The sequence below is a fragment of the Enoplosus armatus genome, chromosome 4, assembly GCF_043641665.1.
Source record: "Enoplosus armatus isolate fEnoArm2 chromosome 4, fEnoArm2.hap1, whole genome shotgun sequence".
Taxonomy (NCBI): Eukaryota; Metazoa; Chordata; class Actinopteri; order Centrarchiformes; family Enoplosidae; genus Enoplosus; species Enoplosus armatus.
The window spans coordinates 4,155,911-4,171,788 of record NC_092183.1 but is presented as its reverse complement, the minus strand read 5'-3'; the positions used below and the strand labels follow the sequence as shown (position 1 = coordinate 4,171,788).

Genomic DNA, 15,878 nt, shown 5'->3' with positions numbered 1-15,878 from the left:
GCTTGAAAGGCCCTGCTTTACGTGCTCATAACGCATTAATTCAGAACACGCCATATTGTCAGCGATCTCAATGGGTGCTTTGGCGCGATCATCTAACTCTTGGCATTAACTTGTGAGTGAAACACGCAGTAATTTTATAGTGAAGACATGAGTGACGAGGCTAAGACTGAGTTCCATATAATCACTGGGGGGGGAACTCAACCAATGTGTTCACTCTGCGTATGAATGGAAACGATGGGACGTCGTCAAACTGTAACTAGGGACGGGAATTGATAAGATGAAGATACCAGTGCCAACCCTAACCCAACTTTCTACATGAAATGAAGCACTTTGGATCATTTCTTCCTCTCGTTGAAAGTTCATGAGTTTGTCGCCGACGCGCAACTGTCAGAAAAACATGCTGGCGTCAGTAAAATGAATTGATAAGCTCGGAAGCACACGATTCCGATGGCTCGAACAATTTGGAACTGGTCCTCAACTGGAAGAGGTTCTCCATTCACATCCATAGCTGTGACTTAAAAATGACCTCTAACTTGAAGCTGCACTATTCAATATTTTCATATTTCATATTTAACTCAGTGTTTTGGCTTAACTGCCCACGACTTTACTGCTTTGGTTTATTCTTTCATTCTCATCAGCGTTGTTTCCAGTCGCAGCAGCCAGCTGTTTTCTGCAATAATGCTCCCATAAACTCCACTGTACACTACCTGCCCAGCCTCTAACAGCAAAATGACAAAGTAAGCTACCTCGTGAATGTAATGGAGAATTCAGCAGTTAAAGAGCCATAAATTTTCCACCAGGAGTCGGTGTAGACCAAACCAGAGTGGAAGGAAAGTGAATATTAGATTTAAAATCCATCAGGTGGACACAAACATGAGTCCAAATGATTAGTAATGATGCTCGGCTGGATGTGTAAACAGACAACGGTTTGCCAAATCAACCACATAAGGTGATAATACGTCAGCATTAGTTTGCGCTGCTCCAGTTAATGCAGGTTTACGCTTCAATATAGGTTTCGCTCCCCATGTATTTAATTTAACCTGGCTACACACACAGAACACATACTCAGCAATATGTTGGGACAAGAAGAAGAAAAAACTACAACCTCTTTACATATAATCTGAACAAGGACAAATTTAGACTTTTCGCAGTTGCAACAATGATGTCTTTGTTAAATGTTTTGTTTAGCACAAATGGGAAAAAAAAGATGCATTGTTGTTCTATGATGCCAATAGTGTCACTTTCATAGTTTTTTTTTGGTTCAAGAAATCTCATTCTTCCTTATTTTCAGTCTGGGAATCTAAAAACTAAGCGTTTGTAAAACTCCCACGCTCATTTGTCATGCCGTCAAGACTTTCCTTTGAAACTGCACAAGAGAGTAAGCTGATTCACCATGAAGTCGTCTGCTTGTCTTTCATCTTTCAGGTTTAAAATGAACGAAGGACTTGAGAAAAACTTGACTGAACTGTATGACAACTGGACATTTTACAACTCCTCCACGGAGTCCGTCATACCCAGGAACAACATCACCTATGTTGGATTTTACCTGCATCAGCCGTCCACTGCAGCCATCTTCATCGTGTCCTACCTGCTGATCTTCCTGGTGTGCATGGTGGGAAACGGAGTGGTGTGTTTCATTGTGCTGAGGAGCAAAAACATGCGGACTGTTACCAACTTGTTCATCCTAAACCTTGCTGTGAGTGACCTCCTGGTTGGGATTTTCTGCATGCCCACGACTCTTCTGGACAACATAATTACAGGTGAGCAGCAGAGTAATTAGAAGCTTTCATTGTGTCATTGTTGCTGACAAGGAATTTTTAGCCAAGCTGACGGCTATTGGATGGATTGCTGTGAAATTTGGCACAGATTTCGTGGACTTGAAGACTTGATATTTAGTCTAGTACCACCGACAGGTCATGTTCAGCACTTAATCTGACAAGATACCTCAAACACTGTAACCTAATCTCAATAAAGTTTGGGTGAATTTCTGATTACTCCCCTGATTTTTCCCCTAGTTCCACCAGCAGACTGACATCTGTGGTTTCGAGGGAAACTATTGGATGCCTTTAACTTTATTTAAGTCTAACTGTAACAACTTGCCGTTTGATTGGGCGTCACCAACAGGTCAAATTTTTACTTGTTCAACACTTGGGATTCCTCATAAACAAATGGCCTAATTGCTGTCAGCCTCAGTTGTGGTTTAATGCTAAGATGGTATGCTAACATGCTACAAAATCTTATCCACAAACATCTGTAATTAGCAGGGAGTCTGTGCCAAACATCAGCAACTAATGAGGGTCTGGACCAGAAACCTGTCACAATTCCCTGAAGATGCAAATTGGGAATTAATCAGCTTGAATATCTTGCAATCTGAACATCACTGTACGCATGTAAACACTGTAGACATCCCTATAGAGTGCTGCAGGGATGACGTATTTTTGTCGGCAAACCCGGAAGTTAGCATCGCCCTGGTTACCTCCACAAAAGGCCAATGGGATTTTTCCATGGGATTTTGGATTATTGCAGAAAATAAACTCTGTGGCAAACAAAAGTTTATGATATTTAAAAACATTTTGTTCAGCAAGATAATCTTCACTAATGAAGATTTTTGAAGCGTAAACAGAATCACCAGAAGTAAAAAGCTAATGTTACAGATACAGAGTATAAACACAACGAGGCTGTAAAGGCGGACTAGTGAGTAGATGACTTTCCGTGTTCGGCATGAAGACGTTAATGCCCGCGACAACCTCTGTTGTCATTTAGCCGCTTGTTAGCAACCGCCTTTTTTAAGACACGTAAAAGCTTCAAAATTCACGAGTGGGATATCTACAGATGTATTTTATGTCGTAGAACAAATCGTGAAAATCTAACCAAAACCCCATCGACTTCAAGACGAGGGAACCCCAGGTGTAATTAGGAATATCCTACACATTAGTATGTTAGCATGTTAGCATTGAGCTTGAACGACAACTTAAAGTTAAAGTTAAAGGTGACAAAGTACAACTGAGGATGTTGATGTTGAGCTGAGACTGATGAGCTGAGCCTGTGGTATCCTCAAATGGCCACCGTGCAGAGAATAAACCATTTTAACTTTACTCTGTCCGACTAGATGTAAAGATCTATATGACAAAGTTGTCACTTGTGTTTTCTGGCGTGCCATGAAGCATTACTGCTTCACAGGGCTGCTTGCCTTGTTAAATTGTAGATTTACCTCAATCCCTAATCACTGATATTTAAGTCACTGCAGGGCTGCCTTTGTTTTTTCAGTTTAGACTTGCAGCAATGTGAACTACTAAGGTCTACGAGGAGGCCACGACACGTTGTTTCGTTAACAGCCTGTGGTGATCAAAAGTAAAGAAGAACGTCAGAGGACTTGACGTTGTGATATATCACGGAGGCCACAGTCTTTGCTGCATGCATGAATAAGACCAGGGCTTTTTACACATGGTGCTGATTGGACTCGACAGTTGGCTCTCAATGACACAAATCTCACATGAGCGCTTCTTAAGGCGAGCGATAGTGGCTGCGAGTTCAGATTCCTCACATAGGCTGTCTACAGAAGCTGCAGTGCTTTCTTAAAAGGGAAGACTTTATCTTTTCAGTTTCAAGACAAAAAAAAAAAAAAAGCAATGAAAACCAGACAATAATTCAGGATGACTCAAGTTTCCTCTCAACTGACGAAAATCAAGACCATCAATTTTTCAGAAGACGATAAACGTGGACAAAAATGTATTTGCACACATTCTCAGGCTTTCTGAAATGACTTTGATTTGGATCTAACCCAGTGTGGAGAGTCAGCTCAACAATAATAACTAAATAAAGCCTGCGAGCACGTCCCTTTTGTTCACCATAACAATGTCAATTGACTAAAAGAATTTGCTGCAATTGCAGAGACCGGGAACAACTAAATTGCCTTATTCACCTCCAAAGATTATTTAAGAGTGGGTACTATGATTAAATAAATAATTATACCCCAATTATCCACCTATTACCTCTTCACAAGAGCAGCATAATCAGTCATTATTGTCTGAATCAGGAACACGTCAGATCCTGACACGGAGTTTGGGGAAATCCAGCAGGCAGCTGGTGTTTTGTATGATTAAATCCCTGCTGCAATGACATAACTAAAATATGATATATGATAACGACAGCACATTAATCCTTTCATCTCGATTATCTTGTTTTCATAATCGTTGGGATCCAAAATCGTAATCATCCAGCTCTACTTTGCCTGATTTTGAATGCGATAATCTACTGCCAAGTTTAAAGAAAAACTCTTTGGCAGAGAAAATCCATCCTCAGCTGTTCAAGAAGACCAACACCTGCTGCACTGTTAACAGTGTTATCGTGCTTTTGTGTGTGAACAGTTAATGAACTCACAGTGTGGGGCAGAAGTCTTAAGTGAGGGCTCATTACCTTGGGGATATTAATATGCAAAGTAGATTTGATCCCATTGACCCTGTTAGATTATGAGGCACTTTAAGTTGACATTGAAAGCTCATTGAGTATCTGACATGTAAATGGTTCATCCCCTGTGGAGCATGAAAGTCCAAATATAATGAATGTAATCTGCCTATTAGATTTGACATTTCTTTGAGCCTGACAGAGGACAGATCAAGAGAGGTCAGCAAAGATATCAGGCTTAGCCATGTGGGGATGATGCAAATTTCATTGATTTTTGGTCCTTAGTGTTCAAGATACTTTGTTTGCCCTCCCCACTAAAATGACCGATCTTACAAAGATCTGTCGTGGCATGTGCCTTTAAAGACAGGAGACCACCCTTTTCATCCTGTCTCCTATTAACAATCCTTTAAACACTCTTTCCATAGCCTCAGATAAGAATTTTTACAAGTTATGTTATGTGGAAAAAAAACAAATTATTATTCAAAGATTTTAAATTGTGTCTCGAGGAGATCTTTAAAGAAACAGCTTCACCAAACTGCTATTTACTGCAGTCTATTGTGCAGTATTTTGTTTGTCATTTTGTCCACTCAAGTATGTTATGTGGCATATCCTAGTGGAGAGGCAGACATTACAGTACAGGAGGGGGAGGGAGAACATCATCAGCCATTTCAGTTGACATTCAACAGATAGGGAAGTACTCCAGGGAACAAGGGAAGGAGGACATTCCTCAGGAAGGAGACCAAGAAGCGAAGGATCAGACAAAAAAAACAGCCCTCTTAGATGCCTGGAAGTTTGCAAAAAGACACGAGAGACTCGGAGAGCAGACGGTGAAAGACTTGGTGGTGTCACAGAGAGGAACATTGAGCTCACTCAGCTGTAACACGAAGCACTGTGTCAATCAGAAACCGGGCAGAGTTCACCACCAGTCCACCGGCATCTCTACGAGGAAGCTTCGCGATGACAGCGTCGCGCTGTGCAGTGCTTTTTAGCAGCAGGGAGTGGGACACTCAGACAGCCAATGACATTTGACCGGGCAATGAATCACACTCTAAGGACAGGGATGCTGAGTGTACAGCTGAATACAGTCAGGGGGGGACTGGAAGTGTTGGTTCAAAATACATTTTCTAGACTTCAGCGCCTTCAAAAAAATGATCTCACAGAAGATTTAAAACTCCTCTGGACATGTTTATCAGTGACGTGAAGTGTCCCTCCGCCTGTGTGTGGTTTTTGTAGTAGGTGAAAAAAACCAAGACGACAGATCACTTTGTCTGTCTGGCTGCAGTGATATGAGCCTCTTGTTTGGCGACTGAGTGCTCTGTCAAGACTGGACAACTAGCGATCCGCCATTGTCTGCCATGGAAAGCTTTCATCTAATGCACCATTAGGATGTCTACTGCACATAATGCTGTAATTGACCATGATGGGGGTTTTCTAATGTGCATCAGTGCTTATTGGCCCCTTGCAATTTGTGAACCACATGAAAGAAGCATCACAAGGAGGAGATGAAAGTGACAATGTGGTCTCTATATCTACTCAACATCGGTCAATTTGCTTTTAAAGAAGACAGACTGTGAGTAATGGGACTGCACATCACACTGCATAACTTCTGCAGCTTAATAAATAACACATTAGTTGTATTAGTATTGCTTAATGTATTAGTGTTTACCTTTTGCATTTTGTGTGATTTTTTTTTTCCAGAAACAGTCCAAGCAATATAATAATAATATTAATAGCAATAGTAGTAATAGAGTTCTCCTGTGGGTTGAATGCAGAGAGGCTGAGGGAGTGGGCTCAGTCAGTACAATCTTTTGGCATGGTCGCATGGCGTGATTTTAAATAAACGTAAAGGTCCCATACTGTGAAAGTATCCAAACGCTCAGTCCACAGAGAAATGCTCACAGCCCGTATTCAGAAACTGTGCCTTTAAATGAGCCGTTAGGACTTCCGTAAGGTTGTGATGTCACAACTATACAGTCAATGCCCTCAGACACGCCCCCAGGTCATCTGCTCCAATCACAGCACACCTACAAAGTACAGGGACGCTCCTCCACCCACAGTTACTGGACCACTCTGCTCAGGACGACGCCTCAGGTTTTTGGAGGTTGTTCAGTTTGTCTAAAACGGCTTGTTTCAGGTCCAGGAGAGCCAGGAGAAGAGAAGATAAATAGGAGAAGATAAATAAAGACTTTTTATAACTGTGAATCATGCAAAGCCACTCTAGTTGAATCCCAGAATAAAATATAGAGCTGAAATGAGCATAATATGGGACCTTTAAATTTGAAAGTGCTTTTCAAAAACTCAAGGACACCGTACAGTGTTAAAAAAAAAAAGAGTAAAGAGAATAAAAGTTTGTTGGAGGGAAGACTGAGGAATCTCCGATTCAGCGGATTCCATAGATACTAGATACTACAAATACCAGTGTTGTGGTGCACTGGGTGTCTGTCATCCTTTATGCTTTTCTCTGTTTGCACAGACAGTTTTGATTGGTAGCTGAGTCATCTTTGGTAAATTTGTTGTCCATCAAAAAAATATATTGCAAATTAAGGAGCAGACGAGTGAGACTTTCTTAAGAAAGTAGTGAGTAGCCAGTATATATTAAATTGCATTATTAATATCAGTATCTGTTTCAACTTCTCAAGTCAGCCAGCAACACGACAGCCAAGTAGAGTTGAAAGAGCGGGAGGAGTATGCCCTGACGATTTAGAAAGGACCGAAACAGGTTTAAATAGCTCATTATCCCCTGAGAGAGATTGGGGCTGCAGAAAAGTGTGAAATATTTGAATGGTTATGCAGCTTTTTGATTTTTGCTTTACATGCAGACAATTTGACAGGAGATAGTGCAGAAATCCTTAAGCAGCAATGGCTTCAATAACTGGAAGCGTGCCCTTGACTTCTTCCAGGAACACGACAGAACACATCCACACAAGCCAAGTATGCAGTCCTGGAAGACCTATGAAGCCAATGCTGACCTTTGTGACGTGGCAGACCAGATGCAGGCAGCAAATGTGGCCTCAAGTATTGAGCGGAGAGAGTACCTTTGCTGTGTAGCTGCAACTGTCACCTTTTTAGAGACGCAGGGAATTCCATTTTGTGGTCAGGCAAGTTTATCGGGTGCATGTCATAGCTCAAGCAGTTCAACCCGTCCTTAAAAAAAGGCTCCATCTCACACAACTTACCTCTCTCCAGTCTCACAAAATGAACTAAAGCGTTGTGAATGAAATGAAAGCATCCCAAGTCTTCGCAGGAATGGCAGATGAGGCGAGAGATCACCACACAGAACAACTAGCCATGTGTGGAGAAATGTTCTTCTTTCAAGTCCGAACATTTTCTCTGACTCAAACAATTGCAAGGATTTAATGCGAGATTCAATCGCAGCATCAACTCTCAAATGGCATTGGTGGCCTAAAATGTGAGCTCAGACGTACAATGGTGCATCAGCGACGAGTGGGGCTGTCGGCGGGGTGCAACCCTTGAGACAATGGAGGGCGTGTACTCCTTCCTCAGTGGTTTCCTGGTTAACCATCAGAAATTTGAGGAGCTTTAGAAACTACCTGAATTGCAGCCAAATAATATTGTTCAACTATGACAGACCCGGTGGGCATGCCAAGTGAGCTCTGTCAACTCCATCATCTGCTCTGCTGTCACTCAGTGCATCCAGTATAAAAGGCATCCATGGGGGTGTGAGCTTGTTGTCTAAACTCCAAAAGTTCTCCGCAGTATATTTACTGTTCATGTTTGTAAATGAAACGGATGGATGACTTTGTCGTGGATCATCTTGTGGTGCGAGAACTGACTGTCGATGATCTGAAGAGGAAAATCCTTTTCCCACGCTTGGACAGAATGATCAACGAGTGTGAGCAGCGTTTCTCTGGGGTTAACTCAAGATCTTTTGATGGGAATCCAGGCTCGCAGCCCAGCCTTGGAAAACCTCTGTGAACGGCAGATCACTACATGACACAAGTGAAAACAGAGGAGGTGTTGGTAGCTCAGAAGAAAGGAAGAGGCTGGAGCCACTCCCGACATGATGAAGTGTGTACAAGCTACCGGACCACGACATGTTTCCCCTCAAAAGACTTGTTCAACAGTGTCAGTCAGTAGCTGCAGTTGTGAGGTCCTTCAGTGCAGTGAGGCGTCTGCACAATGGGCCAAAAAAAAAGACTGCATAGCAGAAAAGATTATGCTGGAACATGTGGTGTTGAATGCTAATGTTAGCTGTTGTCAAACGGTAGTTAATGGGTCATCAAATATGTTGTTTTACCTTGAAACACGGCCCAGTGTCCCTCCAGATTTTCACTATCTATTGTCTTTTGAGTTGCTGATTAATGGAGAGGCAGTGAAATTATAGCTATTTGTCAGATTCCCTATGTTTATACAACTTACAACCCAGAACGCAGCAGTACGACATGATGACAGTATTTGAGCTTCCCAATCTGAGCGTAATGTCAGAGGAAAATGTGAGCGCGTCGCATGACCATGTTCCATTAAATGTATGCCCTGCAATTACAGAAAAAGCCTGCAAAACAGTAGGCTGGAATTATGCACTTGTAAGCTAAGAGGGAGTTATCAGGGGGATAACTGGACCACCAACCACTTCATCATAACCTTTCAGAAGTGAACACACCAAGAATGGAATGCTCCACAGCTGAAATATAGATCATCATATAGATTTTAGGACATTCTGTCAAATGGGCCTTTTTTTTTTAGAAGAACCTATAATTTATACGTTTTACTTGAGTAGAGACTCAGTCGTACCTGATTACTATTCTATGAGGATTTTGTTTTGTTGTTTTCCAAAGTAATGGATCTGTGTACTTGAAGTGAGCATTTGTTCTTTCATGTTCTGTTTTTTTGAAGTGTATTGCTCTGACAAAGCAAGATTTCTTTCTGAAGAAAAACATTGCTTATTTTTCAAGTTGCTGTTTCACTGCCTGCAGATCAGTTTTCACAAATATTTTTATGATCCAAACTTATTTGGTATATTATTATTTGCTTTTTGTGTTTGAGGGCTTTGGCTTCATATTATGCATCCAGATAATTTGGGGACCTCTTTGAATCTTCCCAAGACTAATGTGAAAGGCTGCTGTAGATTGTGCATGCACTAAATGGCAGTATGGACTTAATTGTTTGTGCTCATATTCATTTTATGGTTGCTGAAACACTTCACAGGTCTTATCACACTGATATTTGTTCAAGTGTTCATGATTCTGATAAGTTTGGTTTTAATTAGTTATTTGATGCTATAAAAAGGGGGTGTGACGTCATGATTGACAGCTGTGATGGACTGTGGTGTGCTTGCGATTGGGTCGGGCGGGACCTCGATACCGCGGCTCCACTCCCCGATCACTATTGCACAGACTCTGGCTCCTATGAACTCTAGAAATCTTTATCTCCCCAGTCGAACCTTTATTATAAAACTGCATGACAATTAAGCAACTAAGTCCCGCTAAGAAAGGGATTGTTCCCCCTCAAGACACTTATTACGGTAAATCTCTTCAGCGGCCCCTGGACTCTGATGTGTTTGTGGGTGTGAATCTGTTTGAGGCAGTCTGAATTCATACATAAATTGCTGCGCTGTCTTAACTTGTTGTCTTAGCAGTAAATCAGCTGAATTCATCTTTCCTGTCAACAGGGTGGCCTTTTGGAAGCCTGGTCTGCAAAATGAGCGGCATGGTTCAGGGGATCTCTGTGTCAGCATCCGTCTTCACTCTGGTTGCTATTGCTGTTGACAGGTACAGTGGCTGTATTTTCCTCCTACTACTACATATAATAACAGTACATTTTATTTTCCACAGCACCTTTTCACTTGAACTTGAACTGCACCTCAAAAACGTACTTTATGCACAAAAGAAAACAGATAAAACCAGAAACCTCAGAGAGCACAAACCTCCACAGAGACTGCACACATCCTATTAACTTACGTGATAAAATATCCTTAACTCGAGCTTCACTTACTGCCTTTTCTCCAGAGCTTTCACATGAATCTCACAGCTTTCCTCCGCAAATGGAGCACATGTTCGGAAGCTCCAGAAAAAGCTGGGAAGCAAGAAAAAAAATCTAAAAGTTTGAACAAATTCCAATTGATGTTTAATATGTTTTTGAGATACATATTACGAATTAAAGCTCTGTTCTTTCGCAGTGCTGCCTCACTTGAGTGACAAGCTTACGTTACTGTGAGGCAGCTACATTTTATAGTAAGTCAGCAAACAGCCTTTTGTTCAGCGTGATTTATTCGTGTGCGGCTGCTGTGACATGAGAATCCCCCCCCCCCCCCGGCATAAATACAGGATCTATCTATTCCACAATTTTTGCATCCATGGATGAATCCAAAATGCTTCTTCACATTAGAATGGAATAGACATCTTTATTGTCCACTCAGGTGGAAATTCGTCTTAGGCTTCAAACCAAAGCATGTGGCGTAAAAACAAAAATGGAAATAAAACAAAAGGGACAGGAAAAGGAGAGTTCATACACACAGACATACAAACACTTAAAAACTGCCTCTGCCAGTAAAAACAATGCATTTTACTTATTGGTAATGTGAAGAAACGTTTGATGTCAATTATCCGTAGCACGGTTTTCTCCACTTTGTCAGACATTTGTAAAACTAATGTTTTTCATTCATAGGACAAATATTAGATGTTTTCCCTTGTTCATCCATTAGCTACACCCTCTTATCCTTTAGTGGTTTAATTAATTAATTGGTCACCAATTAACTAACTAGCCAATTAAACTACATGTCTTTGGACTGTGGGAGGAAAGCGGAGACCTGGAGAAAACCCATGCAGGCACAGCAGGATTTTACAACTTTCTCATCTTCATCTGGTACTTGTCCTCTTCTGAACGATCATGCTGAATTGCCTAATTGCTGTTCATCGAGTTGACAACAGCTGGATGTCCTGCTTAATCACTTCATAAACCTTTGGAGGAGGCTGCAGAGTCTCACGGTAGGGACATGCAGTTGGCTGCAGACAGCAGAGCCCAGAGGACGCACACATCCAGTGGAGTCAGAACAGCTCTCCAAGCTGTAAAAATGACAGAGCTGGTGTTTTATCATCGCCCGGTCCTCAGACACTAGACGTGCAGTGATGTCACTCTGAAATCACTGGAGGGTGTCTGCGCCTCTGGAAAGGACAGATGGAGTTTGAAATGCTTTGACATCCAAAAGTCAGAGTCACCTTACATATCTATCAGCCACATGGTTAGAATCAGATGTGAATGGGTGAGGAGATAAAGGGTCTTTTGGTCAGTGTATTCATGCACAGATCTGTCTTAACTATTATATCTATCCTATGGTGACCTTACTGCTATCACCATTATTCTAAATACCGTGTTAGGATGGCCGAGGTTTGACATCTCATAGTGACCGACAAACCCCCCCCCCCCCCTTCCCCTTTATTTTTTAACATTAACACCAACTATAGTCATTCAGAAATCAATGATCCTGGATGTCTCCGCACGCCTCTGTTCTCAAGTTAGCATTCTCAAGATTCTTTCTCAGTGAGTCAATACGCCCCCTGCCAAACATGGGAGATGCCAGTTTAGTCGAAGCTCTAATGGTCCAACCATCCCCTGGAACATTTCGAACGGATCTGCAGGCAGAATGTGCCAAACGTGCAAATCTAGATCCAAATCAAGTGTTTTTTTTCCTCTGTGTCTACACTGTGTGTGCGCAATAGTTTTACTATTGAATATATTTTATTAAGCAAGTGTAATATCTGATGATGTAAACCTTTTGAAAGCTTGTGTCCTTCATGACCGTCCTGGCTCCCTATAGCGAAATGTAACATGTACTTTGAGGTACTTTCCTTGAGTATTTCTATTTTCTGCTGATTTATACTACACTATTTAACTACATTTAATAGTGAAATATTGAACTTTTTTCTTCACTACATTTATTTAACAGTTAAAGTTACGAGTTACTGTGCAGATTAAGGTTTTATTGTAAGAGATTAAACTGCCAAAAAATATATAAATAATTAAAAATGTGCTCAGCTAAGCTACAACATTAAAAGGCTTCTTATACGTTAATGCATCAGTAATAATAACCCGGTAATATTCGGACAAATAAACAGTCTGACAGTAGTGATGATTCAGGGATGCATGGAGATCAGTGTCATGCAGGAGACAAATGTATGAGTGTCTGTACAGAATTAACATAAAATGGATGCCTACACATTTTCCTGCGTTTCTGCATGAGGACTGTTTTTCCAGATTTGATGAAGCTGTAGAATTGTGTGCATGTGAGCATGCAAATGTCAACTCCATATTTACCTATGCATATATGGTAAAGTATAAGTCAATAGGTCAGGTGTCTCAGACAACGGCTGGTGAGAAAAGACTCTGAAGAAGTTTTTACTGAAGTTTGGCCAGAGGGTCACTGATGTGGTTAGGCACACATTTGATGGGTCTGACTTCAAAGGGAAGGCCAAAAAGCATATTAGCCACCTCAACAGCAGAGTCACAGTTAGTAGAGGAGGGGGTGTCAGCCGACACTCTCAGCTGGTCATCCTCAGACCCCCTGCAAGACAATCTTCAAGCGCTGGCTAATGCAGTCGTTGATAACAATGACGGTAATAAAGGGAGCTGGGTGAATTATGCCCGTTGTTATATACATTTATTTCATAAATACTAACTAACGTGCACCCTTTATACATATAATCCAGAGGTTCCTGACAACAACGCCTCCATGTCATTTGTCCCTTTATGAATTACAGTAACTAACTATATAATGTTGTGCCATTTACAGTACATGTTCTTTACTGTCACTCTGTTTCTTGCGTAAAAGATATTTTTAAAAGCAGATTAACGGTCCTGCATGCGTCTTCCTTATCCAGTCTCTCTTTTAATCCTTTTGCAGATTCAGATGCATTGTCTACCCATTCAAGCAAAAGCTGACCATATCCACAGCTACCTTGATAATAGTCATTATCTGGGTTCTGGCCGTATCCATCATGTGTCCCTCTGGGGTGATGCTACAAGTGACCAAGGAGCAAACCATTCGGGTGTTACTGGGCTATGACAACAAAACAAGTCCGTTTTACTGGTGCAGAGAGAACTGGCCAAACCAGGAGATGAGGAAGATTTACACCACTGTCCTGTTTGCAAATATCTACCTTGCTCCTCTTTCCCTCATCGTGATCATGTACGCCCGGATCGGCATCACGCTTTTCAAAACGGCAGTTCCAACGGGAGGAAAGCCGGGCCACGACAACCGCCACACCGTGTCGAAGAAAAAGCAAAGGGTGATTAAAATGCTTCTCATAGTGGCTTTGCTTTTCATCCTTTCCTGGCTGCCTCTGTGGACCCTCATGATGTTGAGCGACTATGCCAGCCTGACTGAGCAGCAGTACAGAATCATCAACATTTACATTTACCCCTTTGCCCACTGGCTGGCCTTCTTCAACAGCAGCGTCAACCCCATCATCTACGGTTTCTTCAATGAGAATTTCCGTAGAGGATTTCAAGCTGTGTTCAAGTTCAGCCTATGCACGGCGGATGGACAGCGGAGGAAAACCTACTCGCACCGGCTGCAGGGAAACTCTGTGCTCCCAGCTAATAATGTACAAACCTCCCTGGAGCCTATTTCTCTCAACAGCATAGATAAGAACACATCCAGGCGACTCAACCATGTCACTGAACAAGACTTGGTCATGGAGGACCTGGAGAAGGCATCTTGCAGCAGTGGGGGCGTGACAGCAGTGTCTATTTGAGGAGACACGGAGACATAATAATAAGCAAAGATGTTCATATTTCATGAAATTGCCCTTTTCATTCAAACCTAAGTAAACTGCAAGGCTCACCTGAATAGTCTTTAGAAGCTGACACTTATGTGTAATTTGTCTGAGAGCAATTTCAAGACCGTCAAAAAAATGACATGTAAAGCAGCGATTTATCCTTTTATGTCCTGCGCCACTTCAAAACAATTAACGCAGCAAGCTACCTCACAGTGTTTGCTCCTGAAACAAGTACACACTGTATGTGGCACATGTTGTGCCATGTTACAAATGGAAGCAGGCTGTGCTGTTGAAACAGTACAGACTGACCAGTGAATAACACTGGGGAACACAATTTTTGTTGAGTTAGGTCTGACAGCTGTTTTTTGGGTGCAGAATCCAAAACTGATCTCAGTTTTTGAACTATAGGATCCCCGTTTTCTTAAAAAATATGAAAAATACAGATATGTGTGTGATAGTACTGACCTATTGGGAGCTGCACACACCTCTCACCGCACTGTCTCAATTGTGACTGCACAAACAAGTTGCCACGTAGCTGTAGATGAGTCCAATTGTAATCAGCTGGCAAGTCTTACTACAGCTAATCAGTGGAATTTTGCTTATCTGGAGGGTAAGCTGTGGAGAAAAAACATGACGCGCTAGAAAAAAAACGACTGCAATTTTGGAATCAGCATGCCAATTTTAGTTTTAATCAGCATAAAAATCTAACTCAACAGAATTTTTTTTTCAAATTGTTCCCCAGTGTAATTAATCAATTACAATCGGTTGATATAGCATCGACAACAGGCTACTGTGCTGCTCCACGACATGCATTATAAAACCTGTATGTATAAATGTATAAAGATGCATCAAACATGTATGTACTGTGATGTTTATGGAGCAGATTTCAAAGGTAAATTCACTAAGACAAATATAATTCTTTATTTTAATGTCCTTGTAGGTGGAACAAACTTCTACTCTGCACTTGTCTTCAGTATTGTTCACGTTCTTTTGTTAAACTAAGTGCTGTACAAAGTCAAAAAGTCCTTGTCAGACTTTCTGAAAAGATTACTCATTAGCATTCACCGTCTATAGCACATGAGGCTTTGGTGGCTTGCCAATGACTAAGACGCATACTGATTTATGAGTTAATTACACCTTGGTTTACCTTGGTTAAATTACTGTGTGTTGGAGACCACAGGTAGCCTCCCGTGCAAGTACCACTGTTGACCCAGCTTCATCTGACAACGACAATGTCTTAGGTCAAAAGTTTTGCAATTTACTGAGTGGGAAATTTAATAAACTGAAATGGAAAAGGTAAGAAGAACAGTCGGTCGAGACAGAGGCTGAGGAAGCGGTTGCTAGGAGCTGTTAACGTAACATTTTTAAGAAATATGTTGATTTAAAAGTTATTTTTCTGTCCTTATTTATCTGGTTATGACAACAGACCGATTTGAATCGCGGAGGGAACAACATGTGGACAGTGATTCATAAGGTTAGGGGGTGGCAAGCACTGTAAAATGTAGCATAGAGGCTGGTGGAAGCTGCTTAATGTCTCACCAATTGTCTAGCAATTAATGTGCTAATGATTTGTTGGTGTTGAAATGCAAGAACCTTTGATTACAAAGATGTTATTGGAAACTGAACAACAGGTAGTTTGTCTCAGTCAGTTAAAATACTTCACCTTAGCCGTTAAAATTACTGTTTTATCTAATGACAGAGTAGACATGAATATTAAGCAGGAAACCCGGCAAAATTTGC

The 15,878-nt window shown here is 41.4% G+C and overlaps 1 protein-coding gene across 1 annotated transcript; it reads left to right on the top strand.

The window, feature by feature from the left end:
* The first annotated feature begins 1,432 nt into the window (after nt 1-1,432).
* npffr2a (neuropeptide FF receptor 2a) lies at nt 1,433-14,114 on the top strand. The gene is made up of 3 exons (XM_070904256.1): nt 1,433-1,760; nt 10,034-10,133; nt 13,262-14,114. The coding sequence occupies exons 1-3, from the start codon at nt 1,433-1,435 to the stop codon at nt 14,112-14,114; spliced, it is 1,281 nt and encodes a 426-aa protein (XP_070760357.1).
* Nucleotides 14,115-15,878: the final 1,764 nt, after the last annotated feature.

Excerpts from the sequence above, each read along its gene's own strand:
- npffr2a (XM_070904256.1), top strand. The coding sequence starts at position 1,433 with ATGAACGAAGGACTTGAGAAAAACTTGACTGAACTGTATGACAACTGG. Across the intron at positions 1,761-10,033 it reads TCTGGACAACATAATTACAG|GGTGGCCTTTTGGAAGCCTG; the intron begins GTGAGCAGCAGA and ends TCCTGTCAACAG. Across the intron at positions 10,134-13,261 it reads GTTGCTATTGCTGTTGACAG|ATTCAGATGCATTGTCTACC; the intron begins GTACAGTGGCTG and ends ATCCTTTTGCAG.